The sequence below is a fragment of the Pelecanus crispus genome, chromosome 6 (genome assembly GCF_030463565.1).
Source record: "Pelecanus crispus isolate bPelCri1 chromosome 6, bPelCri1.pri, whole genome shotgun sequence".
Lineage (NCBI taxonomy): Eukaryota > Metazoa > Chordata > Aves > Pelecaniformes > Pelecanidae > Pelecanus > Pelecanus crispus.
Genome location: NC_134648.1, coordinates 70,300,592 through 70,325,325, shown reverse-complemented (window position 1 = coordinate 70,325,325; position 24,734 = coordinate 70,300,592). Strand labels below are relative to the sequence as shown.

Here is a 24,734-nt window from a genome sequence, read left to right as displayed (position 1 = left end):
GTGAACACCCCGCTAATATACAGCGGTACTTACAGTGCATGACAACTGCACCATAAAATGTTACAAAAATTTTTAATAAGTTCCACTACAAAATACTACAGGTATTAATTCGCTCAGAACACAGTTCAAGGGTAGCAGACTGTATTCCAGATACCCTCTGTGGTGGGTTTTTTTTTTTTTTGGTGGTGTGGGGTTTTTTTGTTAATATAATTTACACATTTTGAATTTCAAGTCACTCTTCATTTTTCCCCAGAGGGAGAAAGGGGAGAAAATACAATAAGGTCACTGAATGCTTCAGCTGCTGCAAACTTCTGGGCTTTGGTCTTGACTGGAGTGAAGGGAAGCTCATCATCCAGCATTGGCTGTGGGAGAAATCAGAGAGCAAAGTAAGTGTCTGAGGAACAATTATCTGCTCTGCAAAACACCACTGCAACGACACACAAAATAAGCTAACAGCAAGTTCCCCTTTCTCTAGGAAGATCTGTATAAGCACCAGACCAACCGTAATTACTGTCAGGCAACTGCGTGTGTACGTTAGGTGCCTACCCACTTGAGAGGCCACTTCAACATCATGGGGGAAAAAAAAACTAGCAGCAAATGCTTTTGACAAGGGAACAGGAGAAGCGTGCAATCCTCTTGCCTCTCAGTACTGGGGACACCTCGCAGCTTCAGAATAAACAAAGCATGGATCTGTCAGGCAGATCCGAAACCTGCAACGATTCCGTAGCTGTACGAAGTATACCAAAATGTGCTTGCTTATATATGATACTGTTTCAAAGCAGCAGCCACAGTTCAAAAATCATGTACTGCTCTAAGTGCCATGACTTTCCTAAGAGAAATTTTGCGAGGTTATTTCCAGACATAAAATAAGAAGTGAGCATGTGGTCCGTTTCAAGCAGTAATCCATATTTGAAAGACAGCCTTTCACATGACACCAAGGAAACCATACACCCAAATTCTTTTAACCATTTGGAAGTTTCTGCACACCTGCTTTTCCCTGTTGAATCTTACTTCCAGCTCTAAAAGATAAAGCTATAAGAAAAAAAGGATGGGACAGACCTGGAAAACCCCAAGAAGAAAGTGGAAGGAAAAGGCCAGGCCATTCATTAGGTTAGTAAATATTTACCAGGAAATCCACAAGAAATATAATTTAAAGGATCAATCTGATAAGAATCAGACATTCTTCTGTCACAAATGTCTTGATTCATCCTACACTCATCATGTGCAATAAGGAATAACAGCGTGAGCCCGAGCAGGGAGACAGGAATCGTGGCTCGTATTTAGAGTAAGTTATATGAATTGGCTTGATAACATCTTACAGACTTTTAACTTACTTCGTGCAGTAACTGATTCTGTGGGAAAGGTTAACAGTAGTGTAACATGCAGATTGTCTTAGTCAAATAAACCTGAAGGTCAACTTACCATATCAAAAGGATTTCTGCCAATGGATGTCAAATCACTACACGAAAGGTCTGAAAAATGAGAATATTTCATTTTTTAAAAAAAAAAGTTAGTCTGCTGCTGCCAAAGCTGAAAGAACAGTATTATTTTCTGCATTTACTGGGGGGGGGGGGGGGGGAAGACACGACGACGACCCAAACAAACCCCAAACTATCTGTATTTACTTCTACTCAAGCCTTTCTATTAGCTTTCACCTTCATATATCACATGGAAACAATACAGAAAAATCTGAGGGGCACGGTTTGCTCATGTGCAATGCGTGTCTAAGTCACACTAGCTAAAGGAGGCTTTGCTAATAGCATACAGAGATTAACCAAGCTTCAATGACGGTGACTTCAAAGTAATATTTAGACTGTCATAAAGCTTTAGAATAACCATATGGCCCCAGCAATACCACACAAACTATACTTTAAGACATGCACCTGTTTGATGTATTTTTGGTTCTCCAGACTGAGCAAGTGCAGGTGTGTCTGTGCAGGTCTCCTTCTCTGGACTGCACATGACAATATCTTGTCCTTGTTGTTCTGCAGTAGATAGTTCCATCTCTTCCATGCCATCCATTACTTTGAATTCACTGCTAGAATTTTCCAGCACCTTAAAAAGAGGAATTTTAACTGTTGCTTGCCCTCTGAGAGACTAAGATGTCTGCAGTAGCCATATTTGCTTCCCAGAGAGCCAAAAGGAAAGCATCAGTGAAATCAGACATGAGGCAGCACCTATGACACCAGGAAGCTTTCGTATTTTCTGTCTTGTCTGCAATAAAAGGAAGTTTGTCAGCTTTTGATGCAGAAAACACAAAGGTGAAAAGGTAGCCAGGACATTCAAGGGATGCGAGTTTACAGAAACCAGCACGTCCCTGTTACGTCAAACCACACCCATGCATCTAATCTGCAGTTTTTATAGACAGTTCAGGAGAGACAGGGTTTTAACTCCAGACACTGTACAAAGGACAGGCAGGACAAGGCTTGCAGCTTAACACTGAAATCCACTTCACATTAAGTATTTCCCAAACACCCCTGTAAGCTTGATAATCTCAGAGAGTATAAAAGACATTCTTCCACATGAAAGAAGATTTTGAATTTAAAGCGCCAAAAACATTCTGAAGATGTTCTCTAATGAGACTTTACCTCAAAAAAACCCCCCACCTATCAGCAATACTGGAGGTTAAAGATTACCACAGTTTTCCCCAGAGAGCGACATCGCCAACAAGCAATTTCTCATTTGACAGGGAAAGGATGAAGTAAAAGGCATAAGAACAAAGTAACCAAGATTATTTACTTTTTTTTTTAATATATATGGGGAGATGGGAGGAGGAAACAACTGCTAGAGTCATGCACAGATCCAAGCATTAACAAATAAAATTAAGATACTCCATTTCCAATTAAAGGTACTAAAGGATGATTAACTGCAAAGCACTGCCTTTCACTGAGTAGCACAGCATCATCTAAACTATGGAGGCTGCATTCCTGTTCTTTTTAAGGCTACTCAAATGTAGGCATGTCACCAAGTCCTCAGACATTTCAGGGCATGCATTTCTGATTTCTGATACTTGCTCTTGCTATACCTTTAAACAGTGTAACAGCCCAATGCTCTGCTATGGCAGCAAGAGGATCCAGAGAGCTAAATACTACTGTTGCCTTTAGTCACGGTCCCCAAATGCAAAAGCATTTAAAAAAATTCACACCAGAAAACAGGTAGCGGACTTCAAAGGAACACTGCTTGCCCAAGCGACAAGTGCTATCATACAGCAGCCAACAAAAGATAGCTCCTAAAGAGCAAGACAGGGTCCCCAAACTGCAGCAGTCCCTATCTATGTCCATACTGACGAGGAAGAAGCACCAGCCTGAGGAATACAGAGGATATATAATGAGGATTTGATCAGAAATCCAAGTGTCTGGGGCTAATAAAAATAACTTCTTTTTTTGCTAATGATAATAAAATATTTAAAGCACGTAAATGAACTATGCATGACTTACCTTAGTTCCCTCTGCTGTGCCAGCAACAGAACCGTGTTCTTCTGCAACTACAGAAATGCTGAAACAGAAACCAAAATGTTTTCATTCTTCTCAATCGCCTTCAATCATTTTTTGACTTACCCAACTGATCCTACAATTTATTCTGCAATTACACTTGCTTGTTTGGCACTGGTCAGTTATATCAAATTTTCCAGGCAAAAAATAAACTTCTACCCCTGCAGCAAAACTACATTTGGGCAAAGCTTTTGTTCAAGGTAAGGAAGAGACACAAGGACTTTGGAACCTTTATCACTGCCAAGTTGGAAGGTAACATTTAATGGATATTAATTCTTTGAGTTAAAACTATAAAATTATTTGTACAAAGTTAATTAAAAGCTGCCCTAACATGTCTACCTTTGTTCAAGAAAAACGCCGGGGAGTTTTTCCAGTGGGGGAGTTTTTCCAGTGGGAAACGGGTGCATTTTCAGATTTTGCACTGGGTGGAAGCCTTTAAGCACTGGTGGTGTTTGTTTTGCAGTTGTATCCTCAGGGTTACAAAGAACAGAAGGAACGCTCTGAAGCAAAGCTCTACTGGATGATCTTGGAGTTGCCAGTTTTTCAGAAGTCCGCGGAGAAGATCTGCGAGGTGCCTTTGAGAGCAAGCCTGAAAAAGCATGTTTAATGTTTCATTACTACAGCAGTTTCCAGAAGCTGAAATTAACTGTTTGTTTGCATTCTAGCTAGGAACACTATTGTCTTCTGCTTGCTGAATTGTCTTATGCAAATATTATATTGAAATCTTATATAGATTGCAAGGAGAAATTGAAAAAAGGTGACAAGAGTAGGTCAAGAAGTTACAAGTCTACCTTAACTCCAGCTAAGCAATTTAGTAATGACTATCCCTTCACAAAAAAACTGAAATAATGAGACTTGCTGTTCTTCTTAAAAAGTCCATCTGGTGAAAGCTGTCATTAATCTCCATCTTTTACATTAGACAATTTTAATAGACTTAAAAAGACACAGATTCAGAACAGATTCTTATAACAGATTCTCTGCTAGAGCTTGCTTAAACCCAGTGTGGCTCAGAGCTTTTCAGAAGGTCTCCTCCACTAACAAGAGGCATATGAAAAAATTGCTAGTCTTGTGATGAAGAGATGTACACAAAAAAAAAACCAACCCAGGAAATTAAAAGTCAACTAATGAACTAGAAATGGGAGAGAAGCAGAATGGCTCGCAAAGAGACAAGGTTTACTGAAAATACTGGCTTCACATTGATTGCAATAAGATAGATACTGAAAAGAAAGTTATATTTTGAGCATCTGCTCAAAAAACCCTGTTAAACAGCTTTTATAGCAGACTGGAATTACATTACAATCTTGTTGAACATGAATACAGATTACAGGTATACTTTATTTGCAGCTCTGAAGACAGCACTGCAAGAGATTTAATTCAAAAAAACGCCAATTCCTGTCTTGCAAATAGAGGACATTAGCCGGCATTGACTTTGATGAACAGGTTCGTCAGCTAAGTCTGGAAACACTCAGATTAAAACTTGATTGTTAAACACATGCTGAGAAAACATGAACCAACTGCTTTTACCTCTCTGTCTAAGCAGAGATTTCATGTTGCCATAATCACTCAAATCAGTACATTCATGTAGAACAGTTTGCTTTGGATCCCTGACGTAATTAACCACTAGATGAAATATTAATTGTGTCCAGTACTGGAGTGGTAGCCAGTATAGACAGCATAATTCCTCTCCCCAATGAGATTGGTTAAATGCTCTTCAGTACTTTCAGGTTACAGAAATCATGATTAAACTTCACCCACCTGGAAAGGTTTTCACAGGGCTTTCAATTCTGAAAAATCCCGCTTCAAAAACCACTTTTTCTACTTCTGGCAGCTTCTCCTGATGTGTACAATCAGCAGCTCCGTCATGCTTCATTTTATCCCTCATCGCTGCTTTTATAGCAGCAAGCCGGTTTCGGGCAGCAGTTCTTCCAGCTGCTCCCAGCTTTGGTTTAGACACTCCATTTGGAACAGTCTTTTTCTGAAATTGTAAGGAAGTCTAGGTCACAACTGGAAGTTTCAGATAGAAGCAATTGCACGCGAACATCTAACACAGCTGCTGGCCGCACATAGACACAGCAACAGGCATGCTGGAGACAACGTCTCCGTTCATCTCCAGAATGTCTTGGACTGCCATTCAGCTATTAAGGTTAGTCTAGGATAACAATATTAAGGATTTTTCATATTAAGTCTGCAGTTCACATATATGCAGTACAATTTTTTTTTCCTAACAATGCCAGTTAACATTTTTTTAAAACAGTGGGATACAGGGACTCCTAGTGGCAGGGAGATAAAGTAACTGCAGGACAGACACCAGTCAGCCAGTGAAGTCTCTCCTGGCATTCAATTTTTCCAAGTTTTGTGTCTTGTACCATCTGTAGGGTTCTGACATTTATGGGCAGCTCACACAGACTACATTCTTTCCTGTTTCCCATGCCTGGAGTTTCTTATCGACCTTCATATCGTTTTTATGATTAGCTGAGCAGTCTCAACGAACGGGATGGAGCTTAGGCAATGTGAATATGACTTGATACTCAGTTATTAAAAGCAATTACATATTCCAAACCAAAGAGTACATAAAATAGCTTACAATAAAGCTTATTTTGCAATAAGCAATAACTTATTTTGGATAGTGTCAGAACCATTTGTGCTTAGAGAATTAGTAGTATAATCCTACCCATGGTACTGTATTAATGGGACACCATTGTAATTTAGCACTCACCGCTCAAAACTGGCAGTCACTGCCAAGTTCCTGTGTGGTTTGCTTTTCAATTAAGTCAGTGCCAACACCAGTGGCCCAGAGAAAAAAAGTGTTCTACATCTGAAGGGTAAATTTCCATTCTAAATTTAACAGACTTGCCTTACTAGCAAAGAATCCAATGACTCCAAAAGGGTCATTGTTAATTCTTAGTTCTAATCTTCCTAGCCAAAAGAGGCAACTATCATTACAAACACCAACTAATGTAAGCGCACTTGGGAGATGCAAGGGAGAAGGGTGCGTCTGGAGATGAATTTCACTGAATTTTTTAAACAATTTACATCTAAAGAAGCCAGATGAGTAGGTCTTTAGAAGGAACTTCCATTTAAGAAGAGTATTCATTACTGCAGTAGCAGCTTACTAGTTATTTTAGATATCTCAACACACTGTTGCACCTTGATGCCTTAGGAGGCACGCTTTAGGGGCTACTCATACCTTGACAATTGCTTTGCTTGGGACATCAAGTGGTTGCCACTCATTGTCTTGAAGCTTCTTCAGATTATCAAATTTTTTGTTCACATCTTCTATCTATTGGAAATCCCAGAAAAGTCCAGGTTTAATTTGCAAGACTTCTCAGATTCACAATAGAACAGTGTTTCATAAGTCGGGTAACAAATTTAAGCACAGTTATGCATTTAAGTACTTTTGTTTTAAATACAGAAACAAATTAAACCACCAACGGATATTAAGTACTAAATGTTCTCATACATTTGACATGAAGGTTATGCTAACATACACAAGCTTCAGATTAGATGACAAGACTGGTATCATTTCTGTAGTTTAAAGACTAGTAGGGGAAGTATAGAATTGTTCAGTAAGATCTAACATCTTCAATGAAGGACCTGGTTTACAACCTGTTCTCGTGCTGAACTTAGGCACTTTGACAATGGTCACGTTTAAGGAATGCAAAAGAACACATTGCATAATTGTTTTTACACCAACCAAGCACGAGTCTTCCATTATGTAGGAAACACGTCATGCAAGCTTGTTTGCTCTTTTAAACTACTGGCCTGAACAGCTTCTTGACACAGTTTGTGCTTGTTCACGACATCCTGTGACTACAGACAAACTAGCTCTGCAGCATTACCTCCTCCCTGACTGACAGCCTTGTTCTCCTTAGGCTCTGTAATGGAGACACTTGCCTCATTAGCTAGTAATTACGTACAGCAGACCAGTCACTGAGGTGACAAGTCCTCTACATCCTCCCCGAAACTCAGAGGACACAAAGAAAAAACAAATGCAAAAAGGGACAGAGTTAGCAACTCTGTTACTCCACGTTTATCTAAGGGAAAAGGTGGGGATGCTTAGGAGAAACCTGAGCTGCTCCCAGATACATAGTAAGCATAGGTAAACCCTGTTATTCAAGTTACAGGATCTAGCAGAGTTGCCCTCAAATATCTCTGATGTATAAGCAGGTCAAACCTTCATGCATTCTGGAGGGAATTCAAGACCTACAACTAAGGCCTTAACAATCAATCCATCTTTACATTTGATTTAACTAGTTACAAGTTCCTTCGTGGAATACTGATTTACAAATGCTATCGAGAGCTATTTTGATCTTTTAGGATATTATATTCCATTCTGAAACCAATGGAAGCATCAAAAAAGAAACAGAGGTGAAGGTTTTCTACCACCTAAGCTCACCCCTAAATGAGGTTATTTTAGTTTCTGCATTATTCTCAGACTGAAGCATGGAACCCCTGCATTTCAGGTGAGCTCCAGGAATTTTCCAAAAGCTCCTAGCTTTTGGTCCAGGTAGACATTGTGACTGTGTCCTCCCTCCAAACCAGACTAAGACTTGCCTACACACCTTCATTCCAGAGAAAAACAAGATAGACAGACCACAAGAAAACACAACAGATGAACAGGTCCATGAATTATAAATCGTAGTATACCAGCTGATACTATTCACCATCATAAAGTGTTAAACAAGGACCTGCGTTTTTTACATTAAAAAAAATCAGAATCTGAACATTCAAAAAACTAAAGAACAGTTTCAATCCATTGCTTGTCAATAACCCCATCAACTTTATTCTAGTAGGTTAACATGCAAGTACATACCTGAAAATTAACCATGTCCCAAAATCCATCTAAGTCTGTACACGTCGTTTCTTTTTCACCCCGTTTAAATTCACAATTATCCACCAGTCCTTCAAACTGTTTAAACCTTTCTCCTATGAGCAGCCTTGTCTGACCAATTGTAGTGCGAATAAGATCTTTAGCTGATAGCAACAAGAAAACAAGAAAGTCCATCTTAAAATAATCCATCATTTCACAATTGATTTAAATAAGTATTTGAAGAGTCTGGAATTTGTTTCTTGTTTGCACTAACTTTACCTATTGCAGACCTGCAATACCATTCAGATGGAGCATACATATCCATTGAACTGCTCCAAACTTGCTTCTTCCAAAAACATGTTACTATCTCCTTAAGTCTTTAAGATAGGCATTGACAAGTCATCTTCATTTTCCCAGATAAGAACATTTATTCTATGTTAAAATCTAATTTTATTTTAAAAAAACAGCTTGGCTAAAGTTCATACATTTAAATATATTTAAAACTTAAAACAGAAAAACTGTTTCGATGTGCACTTTGTTCACTTTAGTGTCAACCACTATCATGTCAAGTACTACACAAGTTTTAGTATTAGGAGATAAAGCACGCCTTTTTGTCTTGAGGCAGATACAACCCTAAACTTTATCTAATACAACTTTTACTAAGTGCTGTAGACAGTGCTATTTTGCAAATATATTCAGATATACATACTTCCCTCTGTCCCCTTCAGTTACCGTAACACCCCTTCTAAAGCCTAGTACAGTTTAGTCTTACCATCCTCTGGAATGTCCAGCTCAAATTTTCCATCCCACTGGAGGCACTGAGACATCAGCCTCTCTGTCTCAGACCGAAGAATGTTTCTAAAAAATAAAGGGATATTGAAAAAAAATCAGGTTTTGGAGAATTTTCTAACTGCTGTCATGACTACATGTGACTTAATAGTTACTATCCTTTTGCTTTCAGAGAAGCTACACTGTCTTTGAGCAGAAGCCCTTAGACTGTTTTAGCTTGCTGACTGACTGAGATGCAATTTCTTTTCTACTGCTTTCAAGCTTGTGTTCCTTAGGACAAGGTGTTAGTCTCCAGAATTTTATATTCTTTACTCGCACTAGCAATACAAAAAGGGAGATAGGAATGTGTGCCTATTCAGGCCACTGCTGACAGACACCAAGCACCATAACCTAATCTTTACAAGATGTCCCATTACTCATGTTAAGGACCTCAGAATGGACACCAGGGAAGTGAAACAACTGAACACAAACCTGAAATAGGGGACATCATGCTCTTGCTCTCTTACATCATCTGACTTTGTTTCAAGCACTGTTATATCTGTAGAGACAGGAATTGTTTCATTGGATCTCTGAATGGAAGTTTTGTCATCCAATTCACTTGCTGAAAAACATGAAAGGCATTTGTTCAGAATCTGGTGAAAAACAAAAACATTAGAACAACAAACTAAACATGAACTTCATACCTTTCTCTCCTTTCAAAGTTGTAGCAATTTGCTGTTCTTGAATGCCTTTATCAGCAGGTGAAATTTGACTTTTTAAATTAGGCTCTTGTGCCTTAGTTTCACTGGATTTTTCAGCTATATTACTGGAAACAACAACAACAAAGTACATTTAGAGTTAAGACACATTGAGAGACTGACATCAAATATGGCCAGATACACAAAAATGCCCCATTTGGTAGGCTATCTTACATTCAACACTAGAGAATGCAAGCAATTCCTATTAATTTTAATAAATCTGTGTATAGATATATATGGCACAAGTCCCTGATATATGGAGCTGCTTTACTTTAAATCATAGACAGAATTATAGATTCTATAGCTTGCTTTGCTGTTATATTAAGTCCACATTTGATTAAGCAACAAGAGCAACCATGATGATCAGGTGTTTCAACACAACAGTTTGTTATGCAGGGAACCTCTCCATAGAAAGCTAATGTTTTCTGTAGCATCACAGAGAGGTTCACTTGCATTTTAGGCCATTAGAAGAAAGACTCTTACACTGGAGATCTCGAAAAATCCCAGAAGGCATCAGGTGTCAAAAATGCATTTGCCCTAGAAGGAGTCATGGGTGTAACTTTGTAGGTTGCTAATCCACTTAATGGCTGAAACACAAAGTTTTGAGGTGCAAAAGAGCATGTTCTGGGTCTCCCTGGAGCAGAATTGTTTTTGTTTTCCACTGAGGTCTGTTCCTGTTGAAGTTCTACTGACACTGAATGTTTAGAATCAGCTGCAGAATCTTTCATTACTGGATCCAGCTGAGGTTTTTTATCCACTTCGTGTTTAGAAGGAATTACCTATAATAACAGCACAAATAGACAAAGCAAAAACTACATTATCAAATCAATAAAATGTTTACTAGAGGCACGGGCTGAATTAGAACATGACTGTCTGAAAGCCATCAGGAAGGGAACAGTTTCAGGTAAGTCACTTTCTACAATAGCATACGTGTGCAGAAGTCATGAGTTACCGGTAAGCCCAACTGGTTTTGATGCCTGCAAATCATTCTAGCAACAGGGATAGCACTTCACTACGAGGAATGCAGTGATCCACTGAAGGGCCTAAAGTAGCAGAACACCTTGTCTACCAAATCAGTAATTAAAATTAGCAAACACTTGTTCCCCCTGCTAGAAAAAAAAAAATGCTTTAAAGGTGATCAGCTCCTCAAGAGCAGAATTACTGGCTCCAAAACCAACTATGCCCGTTGAATAATCACAGTTTATACACATACTCTAATCCAAAGACCAAAGAACAAGCTAAAATAAGCTGACAGCTGAGGAATGCAGCCCAGGACAAGTGCAGTTAGGACCACAGAATGTTATTAAAAGAGGAGAAAAAGTTAGTAAGTTGAATCCACATTCCTATGAGATGAGTAACCAGGTAGTCATACAGAATGCATTTCTGAGATACCTATATTAAGATACTGTTAGCTCAAACCAGCCAAAAGAGCTTAGATTGGTTTTCAAGAAAATATTCATCTTCAGTCCACTGCAAGTCTTGTTATACTTTAGATACCCCTGCTTGGAATGTAAGCCTTGAATTCAACTTTTAACACACTTTTGTAATGAGATGACTGAGGTTACAGCAAGAGTTTACCAACTGGCAGCACAAAATAACTCCAGCCTGTGAAGAGGTACTTACCTGAGCAAAGATCCAAGTGCCTCTTACCTCCCCTGTCAGTGTTTGTGCATAATTGCACCAGTTTCAAGACAATACTAGAGCACAGCTACAGTTACGGAAACGGGAGTGGAGATGGGAGGCGTGAGGGAGACATGAGGTGAGAGGGAATGGTGGAGCGCAGAGAAAGAGAAAAGTAATTGATGGTTCTTGCACAGGACTGTCAGCATGTGAATGCATACACAAATTGTTTGGGAACCTGGCTTGGAGGGCTACAATGAATTCACATACTGCTGTCTCTGTGTAGAGGCAGAAAAGTTGTGTTATAGCAGTGACACTGAGAGCCACTGTGACTGCCTTTAATTATGATCTGTCTACCTTGCAGAGAGTAACATTTCCAGCCTTATTTCTTCGTGGTTCAAAACCTAAAACCACATTTATTTCATAGAATCATAGAATCATTTAGGTTGGATAAGACCTTTAAGATCATCAAGTCCAACTGTTTACCTAACACTGCCAAGTCCACCACTAAACCACATCCTTAAGTGCCACATCTACACATCTTAAATACCTCCAGGGATGGGGACTCCACCACCTCTCTGGACAGCCTGGTCCAATGCCTGACAACCCTTTCCGTGAAGGAATTTTTCCTAATATCCAATCTAAACCTCCCCTGGTGCAACTTGAGCCCATTTCCTCTCATCCCATCACTTGTTACCTGGGAAGAGAGACCAACACCTGTGTCGCTACCCCCTCCTGTCAGGAGCTGCAGAGAGCGATGAGGTCTCCCCTCAGCCTCCTCTTCTCCAGGCTGAACACCCCCAGCTCCCTCAGCCGCTCCCCACCAGCCCTGTGCTCCAGACCCTGCCCCAGCTCCGCTGCCCTTCTCTGGACACGCCCCAGCACCCCAATGTCCTTCTTGTGCTGAGGGGCCCAAAACTGGACACAGCATTCCAGGTGTGGCCTCACCAGTGCCAAGTACAGGGGGACGATCCCTGCCCTGCTCCTGCTGGCCACACCATTCCTGATACAAGCCAGGATGCTGTTGGCCGCCTTGGCCACCTGGGCACACTGCTGGCTCATGTTCAGCCGGCTGTCGACCAACACCCCCAGGTCCTTTTTGGCCAGGCAGCTTCCCAGCCACTCTTCCCCAGCTGCAGCGTTGCACGGGGTTGTTGTGACCCAAGTGCAGGACCTGGCACTCGGCCTTGTTGAACCTCACATAACTGGCCTCAGCCCATCGGCCCAGCCTGGCCAGATCCATCTGCAGGGCCATCCTACCCTCGAGCAGATTGACACTCCTGCCCAACTTGGTGTCATCTGCAAACTTACTGAGGATGCACTCAATCCCCTCATCCAGATCACTGATAAAGATATTAAACAGAATTGGCCCAAATACTGAGCCCTGGGGAACAGCGCTTGTGACTGGCTGCCAACTGCATTTAACTCCATTCACCGCAACTCCTTGGGCCCGGCCATCCAGCCAGTGTTTTACCCAGCAAAGAGTACACCTGTCCAAGCTATGAGCAGCCAGTTTCTCCAGGAGAATGCTGTGGGAAACAGTGTCAAAGACTTTACTAAAGTCCAGGTAGGCAACATCCACAGCCTTTCCCTCATCCATTAAGTGGGTCACCTTGTCACTTCTTTTCTTCTACAGTCTCATATCATTACCTTAGCATGAGCAGATACATTCAGAGTATGTGTCAAAAAGCAATGAACTGTGATTTACAAATGCTAGACAAAACCAGCAAAGCCAGCCTTTTTTACTAGTTAATACATGTTTAGTTTACTAGTTTAGACATGAGATATGTCATGTAAGAACTTCTTGTCTAATTTAAATCATTGTCCAGATATTGATTAATAATCAAGTCATCCATATAAGCACACTACATTTGATCTTAATTTTAAAAATATGGCAATATAAATACACACAGCTTCTTCCCAAAAATCTAGCTTATTAGTGAACTTATTACTTCTTTGCTCGAACACAAGTATATTTGAGCTACAATTACACTGTTATTGGATCTTAAATCAGTTTTACTGCTTTTCCATTTCAAATATTAAATCACCTACCTCCATGATGTCAGGTTTGACTGCTTTCTTCTGCTTTCCTACATTAGCTGTCTTTCTCTGTGACTGGTTACCTAGAATGAGAGAAACTCCCAAAGGTCAAAAAGGCATCTGATTAAGATGCTCTATCACCAGAAGACTGCCATAAAAGTCCAGTGGTTAGAGACAGGGAGAGACCATTTTGTTTCTTGAGTGGGAGGTGGCTAGAGGGCAGACACCTAATTGCAAAAGTTCATCCAAAAGAAAACCTGGCCTAGGATTTAACAGCCTATTAAGAGACATATCACCAAGAAAGGAAAACAGATTAAGTCATTAGTCTTTAGATGTTGTCATATACTACAAATAAAAGTCACCTTATTTCCTTAAAGGCTGAAGCGATAATGTAAAGCCAATTTGAGTTTAGATTTTTAATTTCTATATGGCATAGGATTTCTATGGGAGAGTTGAAACCAATATTAACACAACTGTGTTTTCAGCCTAGGGGTTAAATTCTGTCATACATAATACAAAGGACACTGCAAAGCATTCTAGACAATATCCTGAGAACAAGAACATATACTAAAAATTTCCCCTTCAAGAACCATCATGCTCCCCTATTCTAGTAAACAGACAAACATGGATGAAGAGAAATTCCTGACCTGAGGAACATAGCTCTCATCTCTTCCAGAGGTATCTGTTCCTGATCACATAATCATCATATGTCCTTAAACAGTGAGAGAACTCTGACAAATTTTTACCAGTTCTGGTTTTGTTCTTTCAGTTTATAATTACCATATGGATATTGATGCTCCACACTGATGGATTTTATGGGAAACTGTCCAACGTTTGTTTCAACATCTTGATTTAAACATTGTAATAGAGTTCCAGATGAGAGTGACACAGTATTTAGTCCTTTTCTTACATGACAATTTGGCATGATTTACATACAGTCTATCTATTCAAAGGAGATAGTTACACAGCAGAATGCAGTGTGCTACAACAGTTCAGAACAAACTGATATGTATCTCTACAGCACAACAAAGTGCCTGAGATATGAGCAAAATCCTAAAGACAACAGAGCTGTCTTAGTATATCATTTGACAATGAGTCTAACAGCAGCATATGAACGTACATACATTATTTCCAGCGCTCGTTTATCCGGCACTAGATGGTATCTCTTTACAGCACACTATTCCAAATCCTTGCACATCAGGCTTGAGCTATACAAGCAGGTCTATATTCACCGCCTCACTTACCAGCAGTAGCAGCAGTAGCTGTTGTTTTCAGCATCTGCCTAGCTGCAGAGGAGGCTGCTCTGGTGATTCTTACATTTGAGGTTGTCTGGACTGCAGTTTGCAACACTGTAAGAAATGTGAATTCCAGAGATTTCAAAGCTTAATAAGAAGCTGCATTCAAGTAATATAATTGAAAGTTTACGTTTTGTAGAAATCAGAAAAGTGCATTAGCAATTATTAGTTGCATTAGTTTGCCAGAATCAACAGGGGCTTTTTTGTCAGTTCAGTGCAAGCAGCGCTGAACATGGGCAGCACAGCTCAGCCTTGGCATCAAGGCAATGCTCTGAAGGATCCTGACTGAAGAGGTTTTTGTTGTAAGTAGTACCTCCAGGACCATCAAGCTGCCAGCGTGCTAGATGCCATGTACGAAGCTTAAGGAACCCTTCTCAATCTTCCCTGCAGTCAGAGTCAACATCATCCCTGTTTTATGGACGAAGTTTTCTAGAGGAATAACTTGCCATGGTTATTTGCACAGCTGGAAGCTTAAGCGAACCATCTGTGTAACAAAGTGATGCCCTGGTCATTATATGAAAGTATTCTAAGGTCTGAATTTAATGTAATCTAACAAAGTATTCTTAAGACGAATTGCCCCTGAAATATTTTATAAAATATGACAAGTTCATGTACTGTATTGCCCAGCTTAATAATTTTCATCTTTGTATTTTAGTACTGTTTCTAATAGCCTTCAAAAATTGTAGCATTCTCCTGCACAGAAAAATGTAACAGGAGCTCTTTATTTCATACCTTCCCTTTCCACATCTGCCTGAAATCTAGTAGCCCCACTTGGTTACTGTTAATGCTATTTGTGTTTTTAATGGCAAGCTGCAATTCTGTGGAAGCGAGAATGACAAGTTGGGAAAAAAATTACTAGATAAATAACTATAACATTTGATTTATCCAAACATTCACTTCCCTAACATTTTTGTACTAGTGTTTAAGTACATATAATGCATATTCTTGATTCAACAAAAAAAGAATAATCAAGTCTAGTGAATTACAATTTTTCAAAAATTAAATGTTTTCATTGTTATATCAAACACTGATAATGGATCTTTTTAGTATTTACTGAAGGCACTACTGAAATTTATTTAAAGGTCTGCTGCTTGCTGATTTAATTAAATTAGTGATGCGAAACTCATTTCACTCTGAATTACTGAGTGTCTTGCATTAATGTCAATATTCCATGACAGCCTTATCTACTTAAGGCATGGACATCACTGTGCTATCAGGATGAATTTCTAATCAAAAGTATTCTAATCCCTTAAAGGTGGCATGGGTTGGGTTTTTCTGTTGTTTTCTTAAGAAACATACGTAATTGTCACATAGAAAGTGACAGAAACAGAAGAGGCTGTTGTAAAATATGAAAAGGTAAGATCATATTTGTCATTTATTGAAGACAACAATCACACATTTACTCAGTTGCACTAGTGTGCATCAGAAGTTTAGCATCTAATGTTGGAGACAGGAGCCCAATGTGCTTTACCGGTAGGCTATCCTTTTCCAAACCAGTTACACAAGCAGTTTCATTTAGAGACCACAGACAACAGCGTATCTGCTGTATAGACAGAAGAAAGACTTCAATGAAAATATTCACAGCTCAATCAGACTTTTTTCAGGCTACCCACAATACAAAGGGAAATGCATATTTTACTTATGTCAGCTATTCTTCATCTTTCCAGGTGAAGTCACTTGCTGTTCTGTAATAGGAGCAGCTACTACACATGATATTCTTCTTGGAGACAAACAGAAGGCCCTGCACACCTCCAGATGCTAAGGCAGCTAGCAGTCATGCAATTCTGCCTACTGACCTTTTTCTTTTCCCTCTCCTTGGGTGAACAATCAGCAGCCAGGAGAGCATTAAGCATCCCACATTCCATTTCCCCCAGCCTACAGAGGCAACAAGTACATGAGATACCTAGAGCCACACACTCATCAGCCAGCTGCTGCCCTCGTCGCAGTTGGTAGGAATGGCCGTCCTAAAAACTCCTCATTTCCTACACCCAAAAATGTACCGCGGATCTCTCCCAAAGATGTTGCTTGCCTCCCTCCCATAACGTCACAATTACTGACTCGGGAAGAAAACAACAAACAAACAAAATCCCCCCAAAACCCAGAGTGTCCTTTCAAGATTGAGATGTAGGGCTCATACTACTTTCATACCTTTCTCTTTTTCAGCCACTTTGTCTGTACTCATCTGTTTGCGTCCTGCTTGTGTAGGGCGCATGCTATGCCCATTGGCACAGACCTACAAGAGAAGATAATTTTTTGTGAAGTATCAGATTTCCAGAAATGCAGCAGCCTATTTCTTTCCTCATTTTTTCTATCCTAGGCTCCAGGAAAACAAATGGTCAAACAATCTGGCACGATTTCTCTTTATATTTTAAAGCCCTTTAAGGATGACTACAATAGCTCATTTTAGACATGTGTGAACACGCATTATCCAGCTAATTAAGAATTTGTCAGAAAAAGAATGAAGGAAAATATTTAAGAACCAGTTGCAGTTTACTACGAAACTAGGTGCCAATTCCTGCTACATCTTAGTACATATTACATGTTTTAAAAACCATTTTTCAGGAAAAAAAAATTCAATATTGACTCCATTGTCCCTTTCTAAAGTTATGACTGGAAATCCTTCAAATGCATTCAAGTTTTGTAAGACAAGATTGTTAGATTCAAAATATAGCTTCTTTTACAGATTACTGCTGGTGAAATTCCTCAAAAAACCCTACTTTTTTTTATACCAGTAACAGCAGAAGGGACTGCCAAGATTCACAGTAAAAATATGCCAACATTGAAGTGACTTTGACTTTGAATGCTGTTCTGAGTGGTAAAGATTAATCATGGGTGATACCTACAGTAATTGCATCTCAATAAAATACATCTCCATTTATAAGGCTTTGAGGAAAAATTAGATAGAAATTTGCACAAATGCTATATACCAACTTTGACTTTTAGCCACTGTTTTTACCCATTTATAATACCGAGTACAATATGGAAAACGCAAGGCAAAAAAACCTCTTGCTGATAAAATTCCCCAACAAAATAAAACAGACAGCTCCATGTCTGGCGTGTTAAGAAAAGTAAAATTTAGCAATGGTGGTCTTGCATACATTAATGTGAGATGAAACATTTTACAGTTTTTTAAAGCTTAAATACCATTTCAACTGTATGAAATTAAGATGCCAAATTGACAAAATAAGTGTTATTTCAACAGTTATGTCCACCAGATCTGTCACTGTATAGACTCCAAGAAGTCAAACTAATATCACAGTTGGGCTAACTCAATACCTCTTCTTTAAACAGGCAGATAAATAAGGTGGCATATAATTTAAAATGCAAGAATATTTTAAGTTCAACTTCAAAAACAAGTGTTCTTTCCTACTGTAATAACTTTTTAAGAATGCAGTCAAATTGCTGGGTTGCCTTCAACTTCTTATGCTAGAACATGATCGAGGAGAAACTTCTTGTAATCTGCATTCATGACAGACTTTCAGCATTCAAGAGAGATTCACTGGTTCTCCAAGCCAAAACCAAAGTATATAACTTCAGTCTCACTACTACCTCTACTCTTACTTGCAGTCTTTGCTGACTACCATATTTTGTATTGAAAAAGGAATCCAGAAGATCAGTGCACTTTGCTGTGTTTGTACTGACCTAATCAAACTCTCTGTAGTTCAGTTCAGCACAATGTGGTCTATCAGTTTGCTGAAAGCTTTTCTGACCTAATTTGTCTTTCTCACCAGGAAAAACTCCTCAGAGACAGCACTCAACATGTAAGTATACAACTGAGTTATGGTCTGAAGGATAATTACATCCTTTTCTCTCAATTTATTTGCTGAAGTTTATATAAAAACAAACCGTAGAGTGCTTAGATGCCGTTGGTATCACAGTTTTTTCTTCTTGGTTCTTGGCCTTTGATCGAGTAATCCTCCCGGAGGAAGCAGGCACTGCCTGGAAACATCCCCAAGGAAACAAGAGTTAACACACTCCTTTTCCGCCCCATCACTGTTAGAGTGGGCAAGAAGCCTAAGTGTGAAAAGCAACACATCCACGCACTCGAGAGTCAAAACGGGTCAAGTGTGTAATCTAAAAAACTTTCCAAGTCAAGTGGACTAAATAGGAACAGTTACCAGTTCTAAAATAACTTAGCCGTTTCATTTGTGGATGAGCCGTTCTAGTTTTTGAACTGAGAACACAGCCATAAATACAAAAATCAACCTATTACTTGTACCATTTCCGGCTTTGTTTTAAAAAAACTGAGCCAAAATACTCCCTGATTGTTCTTTATTATAAAAAAAAGTATGAAGTATTTACAAAATAAACTGGTAATTTGGCATAACATACACATAATTTTGTATACAAATAGAAATTTTAAGATACTACATATACTGCATTTAGATATTTAATACCACTCTTATTACCTTCTCTTTTGGCTTCACTATCACTGGATCTTCAGGTACAAGTGAAAGAAAACCAGGCGCAGTTGGTCTATATAACCCAACTTTAAAGACACCCTTTTTTGCTTTCTCTCTCTGCTCTCTCAGTTTTCGAAGTTCCTTTTCTTCTTTATAGCGCTGGAGCATTTCCTTGCGTTCATTAACCTTCCTGGTGGCTGCATTTGTAGATTGTTCTGAAGCAAAGATGGAAGACACGTTATAAAATCTTGAAGGTATTTTTCAGCCAACAATAAGCAAGTCAGAAAATTTCAAAAAACTTTTCCAAGATAGAAGAGGAACATACCAAGTCAAAAAGCAGAAGACCATCTGGAATATGTGCTTGCAAGTTCCAATTGAAGTCTTAGAATGCAAATACATGTGATCTATTAGCTTGCTAAAAGCTTAAAGTATCTTAATTGCTTTAACTCTTCCTACTAAAAGACTATTCAATGGTAAATTTCAACTTGCAAATACACCTCCCCAAATCTGCACCTGAGGGACACTGTAAATTCGTATCCATTTCACAGTGTACAGGCTGTTCCTGCAAGGTTACTAATATTAAAGTTAACACTTTAACTACTTAGTTTATTTGTATCAGTTTATCTATTCAAACACTTGTAATGTCATTGAAAGCTGAAGTTTAGGTCAGCTTCAGATACCAAAGTCTGCCTCAAGCTGAGAATAAATGAGGCAGAAGTTATATGAAAGAATATACCTCACCTTAAGATGAGGTGAAACTTGAATTACATGTCTATCTGAAAAATTAGTATCTAAATTAGTATCTAAAGTTAAAATTTATTGAAGATAATCAAGATATAAATTTCTTCAATTTCATATTTGACATGATTACATAGGGATTGCACTCCTTCCTCCATAAACTTCTGCTATCAAAACACTAAAGGTGAAAATATTTCTAAAGAAATCTGTTAAGATTTTTAAAGATTAAATTAATTCCCTAGGCCATAAGAATCCAGGAGAGCCAGGGAGGCAGAATTCAATACATAGGCAGGCCCTGTTTTCTGGGAGGAAAGAGAAGTTGTCAAAAACTAGCAATTTTAAAAATAAAATTATACCATGCATTTACCCTTTCATAATTACATACACCTAATTATAATATACAATTACCCATTTCTAAGCATACTTTAAGCACATGACAGACACCAGTTATATGTTAGACAAGATTTTCAATCAGGGTTTTTCACTTCTTGAAGGGCAAAGCAATCATTAAGAGACTCCCCATTGAATATTAATAGCAAAATGCATTCTTCCTTTAGCTGCTGCAGACAAATCAGAGCAAAGCCTCATTCATACCACTGGAGCAGTGAGGAGGATAAAGCTGTATTAAGACTTTTATTTTCTTGAGTTTCTTAACAGTTAGAAGAACTGGTAGTAGTCATTGTCTTTTAAATCTTAACCTTTTTTTTCAAATTAAAACATTGACAACCATTAGGTTCCTGTGACAATGTTACCAAATCTACTTAAAGACATTTTTAACAATTTAAAAAAAGCTTTATAACAACTCTTTACTTACTCTGTTTCACACTGCTGTTCTCTTGAAAGCACATGTCACTTGTCTCATGTAGTTGAGAAATTCCCCTCTCTTTTGAGAGCTGAACGTTGACATCTGCCAATCCAAACTGTCTGCCCTTTTCAAACAACTTGTGTCTGTTCTCCTTTTGAAGCATTGATTTCCTGCGAGCAACTTTTGTTCTGAGGGTTTCTGTACTCAAATCCTTTTTGTATCGACTGGCAAACTGGGAGGTAGCAGCCATCTTGATGACCCTAGACAAAAATCATCAGGATTAGGAAAAAAGCTATCATGTTTTGTTTTGCCCTTTTCATTAGCGTTTACACGTTACGACCAAAGAAAGCCCTAGGTTCTTTGTTTCTGTATGTGTACCAGCGAAAATGCAAATGACAAGGTCAGTAATGAGTCTTCATTTCTCTATTTTATGCGTTCAAGGGGCTAGTTTGTTAAGCGGTCAACAAGTCTGACACAGAATTAGTAGGGGACGCTGTGTCACTGCCAGAGATTGTCCTGCTGGGGTATTTTCAACACAGATGTTTTTCACATTAAGGAGACAAGCAAGTAAATGACAAGGTTGTAGGACAATACTTGGAAGCAACGTTGCCACTGAGCATTTAGATTATACCCTATCTGATGGCAAGGCATTTTTGTCATGCATCAGAGCACTTGGCACCATTTCCCAACCGAGTATCCAGGATGCAACTGCAATACAATAGCATTTATTTCAAGCACGATCTCTCCCTACTTTTTTAACCTAAGGAAGACTTGGTGCAAACGTCAGTTGGTCTGTACACGTTGTGCTAACAGCAATGTAAAAAGCTCCATCCCCTGCCTCCCGCTGAAGCCTGTCTTGTTGAGGGTTTTCATGCTTTCTTCCTGGAGAGAGGTCAGGATCAGTTCTTGCAATCGGCCTTACTGTCTGCCACCTCAACCAGGGCCTTTTAAAAATCTCATCTTCCATTACTTACAGGAAACAGCTTTACAGTAAGTAAGGAGGATGACAGAGCTAAAATAAATAGCCAACAATTACTCCTTGACCTGTAAATTGGTCATTTACTGAGGTTCTTAAATTTCAAGCCAACGAGTTTTGATCAAGCTAAAGGAATCATCAGTGAACTAGGCCAAAAAGATCAGCCTTGACTATGGGTGTACAGGATTTCTTAAAGTCAACACCCTCCCCCTCCATTTGCTAGCAAAAGCCAAAAACAACACCAGCAGCCTAACTGAAAAACCCAAATGTTAGAAGGAAAAAAAAAAAAAAGTATCAAAATAAACAGAAAGAGTACAGAAATAAATAAGAATGTACTCTTAAACTGTATATACTTCAGGAAAAGGCAAGCAAGGAGAGAATCTGAGCTATTGTAAAAAGGAACACAGACAAAGTCTGTTCAGCTACCACCACTGCTGGCAGTGGCAGCTCCTTGTGCCCCGCTTCATGGCAGTATTCACAAGTGAGTAACTTGCAGAGCACCAACAGTACCTGCACAACCATCTGGAAGCACTTGGAATAGAGACTGGAGGTAACATGAGTCAGAAATCTAAATGGGTATATTTTGGTGCTTTCTTTCCCAATACATTCAGTGCTGCAGGAGAGCAAAACGGTCAATGGAAGTGTAAATGAGCAAATGGGAATAAAAAGCTAAACTAGACTTAAAGCATTGCAATCAGAGACTGGATCTCTTCCACATAATCCTGGAAGAGCTGGTGCATGTCAGTGCCACCTGATTTGTGAATATCTCACATTTCATCCTGCATCTTGCCTTCCAACTTTCAGAAATGTTTTAAAGATGTCAGTTAATTAATAATGATTGCAAATGATCAGACTAACTCTACTGTAGTTCATAGGTCATATTTGCCTTGTTTTATATGTAAGTGATTAAGGGAGGTTAGTTCATAAGCACCTCCAATAATCATCTTTGGACTGATCTTATTAGTAATTCCCACGGAAAACCATGAAGAAAACAGTTAGTGGTAATATATCCCTACTATCTACCTCCCAGAAGAAGCGGGCTTTTTGAGCCCAGTGGATGAAAATAATTTCTAAAAGCAGCAGCTAACACTAAATCTCTACACGCATCTTCTGTGGACTTGCGGGACAAATTCCCTGGCTCTGGGACTCCTTAAACATGCTCTTTACATCCAGCCACTGTCCTTCCAGAGTGCACGCACAATTTTTAATTCAGTGCCTTAATGGAAGGTAACATACTCTCCATCCACAGGATATATACATCATTATCTATCATGCAAGCTTACAGAAAGCTGCATTTGCCTTAAACAGTGATTAGTGTTTAACACATGGAAGAGATTTTTATGCTCTACCTTCTACTTTGAACAATATTTTCCTAGTTATTTTAATATAAGTCCACTTAAGGTCTTCTACCATGAATAAGCCTCAAGAGCAAGGGATCTACCTTTCAGTAAGTAATCCTGCAGCAGGATTCATCTGAAACTTGAAGAAGGCAAATATAACATAAGCAGAGATACAGAGAGCGCTTCCCACAAAGGTATTATTAACTCATATCCCAGGTCAGCAAAAGTAACACACCAGATTACCCATGATCTCTTTGGGCTCATTAAAAATGTATGGCATGCTCAATGTTCTAAAGATCTCTTTAGGACAAAAATACCTGTCTCCTTTTCTGTCCAAGTTATGGTTTCCAAGTAGTACCTTGCCCAAACAGGAGTCTAGAAGATTAATGGGAATTTAAATTGGCATAAATTCAAGTAAAGACTAGTAGCAGGAAAGAGACAGAGGGCTTAAATGAAAGGAAAGACTTGGGACTGGCTAGCATATGTTACCAAAATTCAAGCTGAAAATTTATAGGATTGATTTTTATACAAAAAACCGTGAGGGAAAAGAACCACTTTTGACCAGCAACGCCACAAGAACCAAAGGAGCAATACAGATACGAAAACCATTCAGGTGCACCGTTAGCATTTTTAGCCCGAATAGCGACAAAGTAGAGCAGGCACTGCAAGCATCGCTATTTTTAAAGCGGGAACCCGGGAAGTGTAGGGACTGAGGAAGGCCCAGACTCAGAGGTTTCGAGACGGGGCCCCGGGGATCACGGGAAGTTGAACACCCCCTCCAGCCCCCTGCTTCCCACCGCGGCTCCGAGAGGGCCGCCACGGGCTTGGCGCCTTCTCCGTCACCGCCCGGCAGCGTCCTCAGGCCGGCTCAGAGAGGAGGCACCGCTGCCAGGCCCCCAGAACAGGCCCCCACCCAGAGCCCGCTGCCGCCATACCTGTGCCGACCCCCGACGCTACCGCCTCCTCAGCGCCCACAGCGCGGCCCGCCTCGGCTCACTTTCAAATCTCACCGGGCAACGCTCATTGGCCAGTCCCGGCCCGCACGCAGGCTCTCATTGGCCCGCTCCCGGCCGACCGTTGATGGGAGGGGCGAAATCGCAGAGCGGGCTGTTTATTGGTCTCCGGTGATCGCCACGCTTGATACTCATTGGCTGGGCTCAGCATTTCCCCGCGCGCACTTGCCGCTCATTGGCTGACGGAGTGCGGGGGTGAGGCTTTCCTCCGGCGTCCCGCCCGCCGCGGGGGCGCCGCTCTAAGATGGCGGAGCCGGTTACCTGGCGGTGGGGTGGGCAGCTCAGGCCGCGGCCCGAGCTGCGGGGCCATCACGGGGAATCGGGGGCGGCGTGAGGGGCCGGCGGGCCTTGTCACCGCCCTCCCGGTGCCCGGGCAGGGCTATGGCTGCATCTCAGTGACCGCGCTGTGCCGCCTCCTGAGGAACCGAAGCCGGGTTTACGCAGGCGTTAAAGGGCCTGGGGTCGTGCCGAGGTTTGCTGCCCCGGTATCCGCTCCTGTATTTGCACCGTACCAACCCTGCGGTTTGCTAGGGTGGATTGTGTTTAATGCGAGTCTCATCTGCACGATGGTTTGTTCTGTGTTTGTTCATGATAAACTGCAGAAATGCTAATGGAGAAACCAGCCACTTGGTGGCACTGCAAAAATGGAGACAGCATTTGGGGGAAAAAAAAAAAAA

The 24,734-nt window shown here is 40.1% G+C and overlaps 1 protein-coding gene across 1 annotated transcript; it reads right to left on the bottom strand.

The window, feature by feature from the left end:
* Nucleotides 1-239: 239 nt before the first annotated feature.
* Nucleotides 240-24,068, bottom strand: DLGAP5 (DLG associated protein 5). Its single transcript, XM_075711853.1, has 19 exons — nt 24,055-24,068; nt 20,738-20,988; nt 19,192-19,400; nt 18,629-18,721; nt 16,931-17,015; nt 14,732-14,836; nt 13,500-13,570; nt 10,311-10,606; nt 9,774-9,895; nt 9,562-9,691; nt 9,074-9,159; nt 8,305-8,465; nt 6,679-6,771; nt 5,247-5,466; nt 3,831-4,080; nt 3,438-3,495; nt 1,884-2,055; nt 1,423-1,472; nt 240-362 (listed from the first exon to the last, which is right to left on the bottom strand). The coding sequence occupies exons 1-19, from the start codon at nt 24,066-24,068 to the stop codon at nt 240-242; spliced, it is 2,589 nt and encodes an 862-aa protein (XP_075567968.1).
* Between the last annotated feature and the right edge of the window lie 666 nt (nt 24,069-24,734).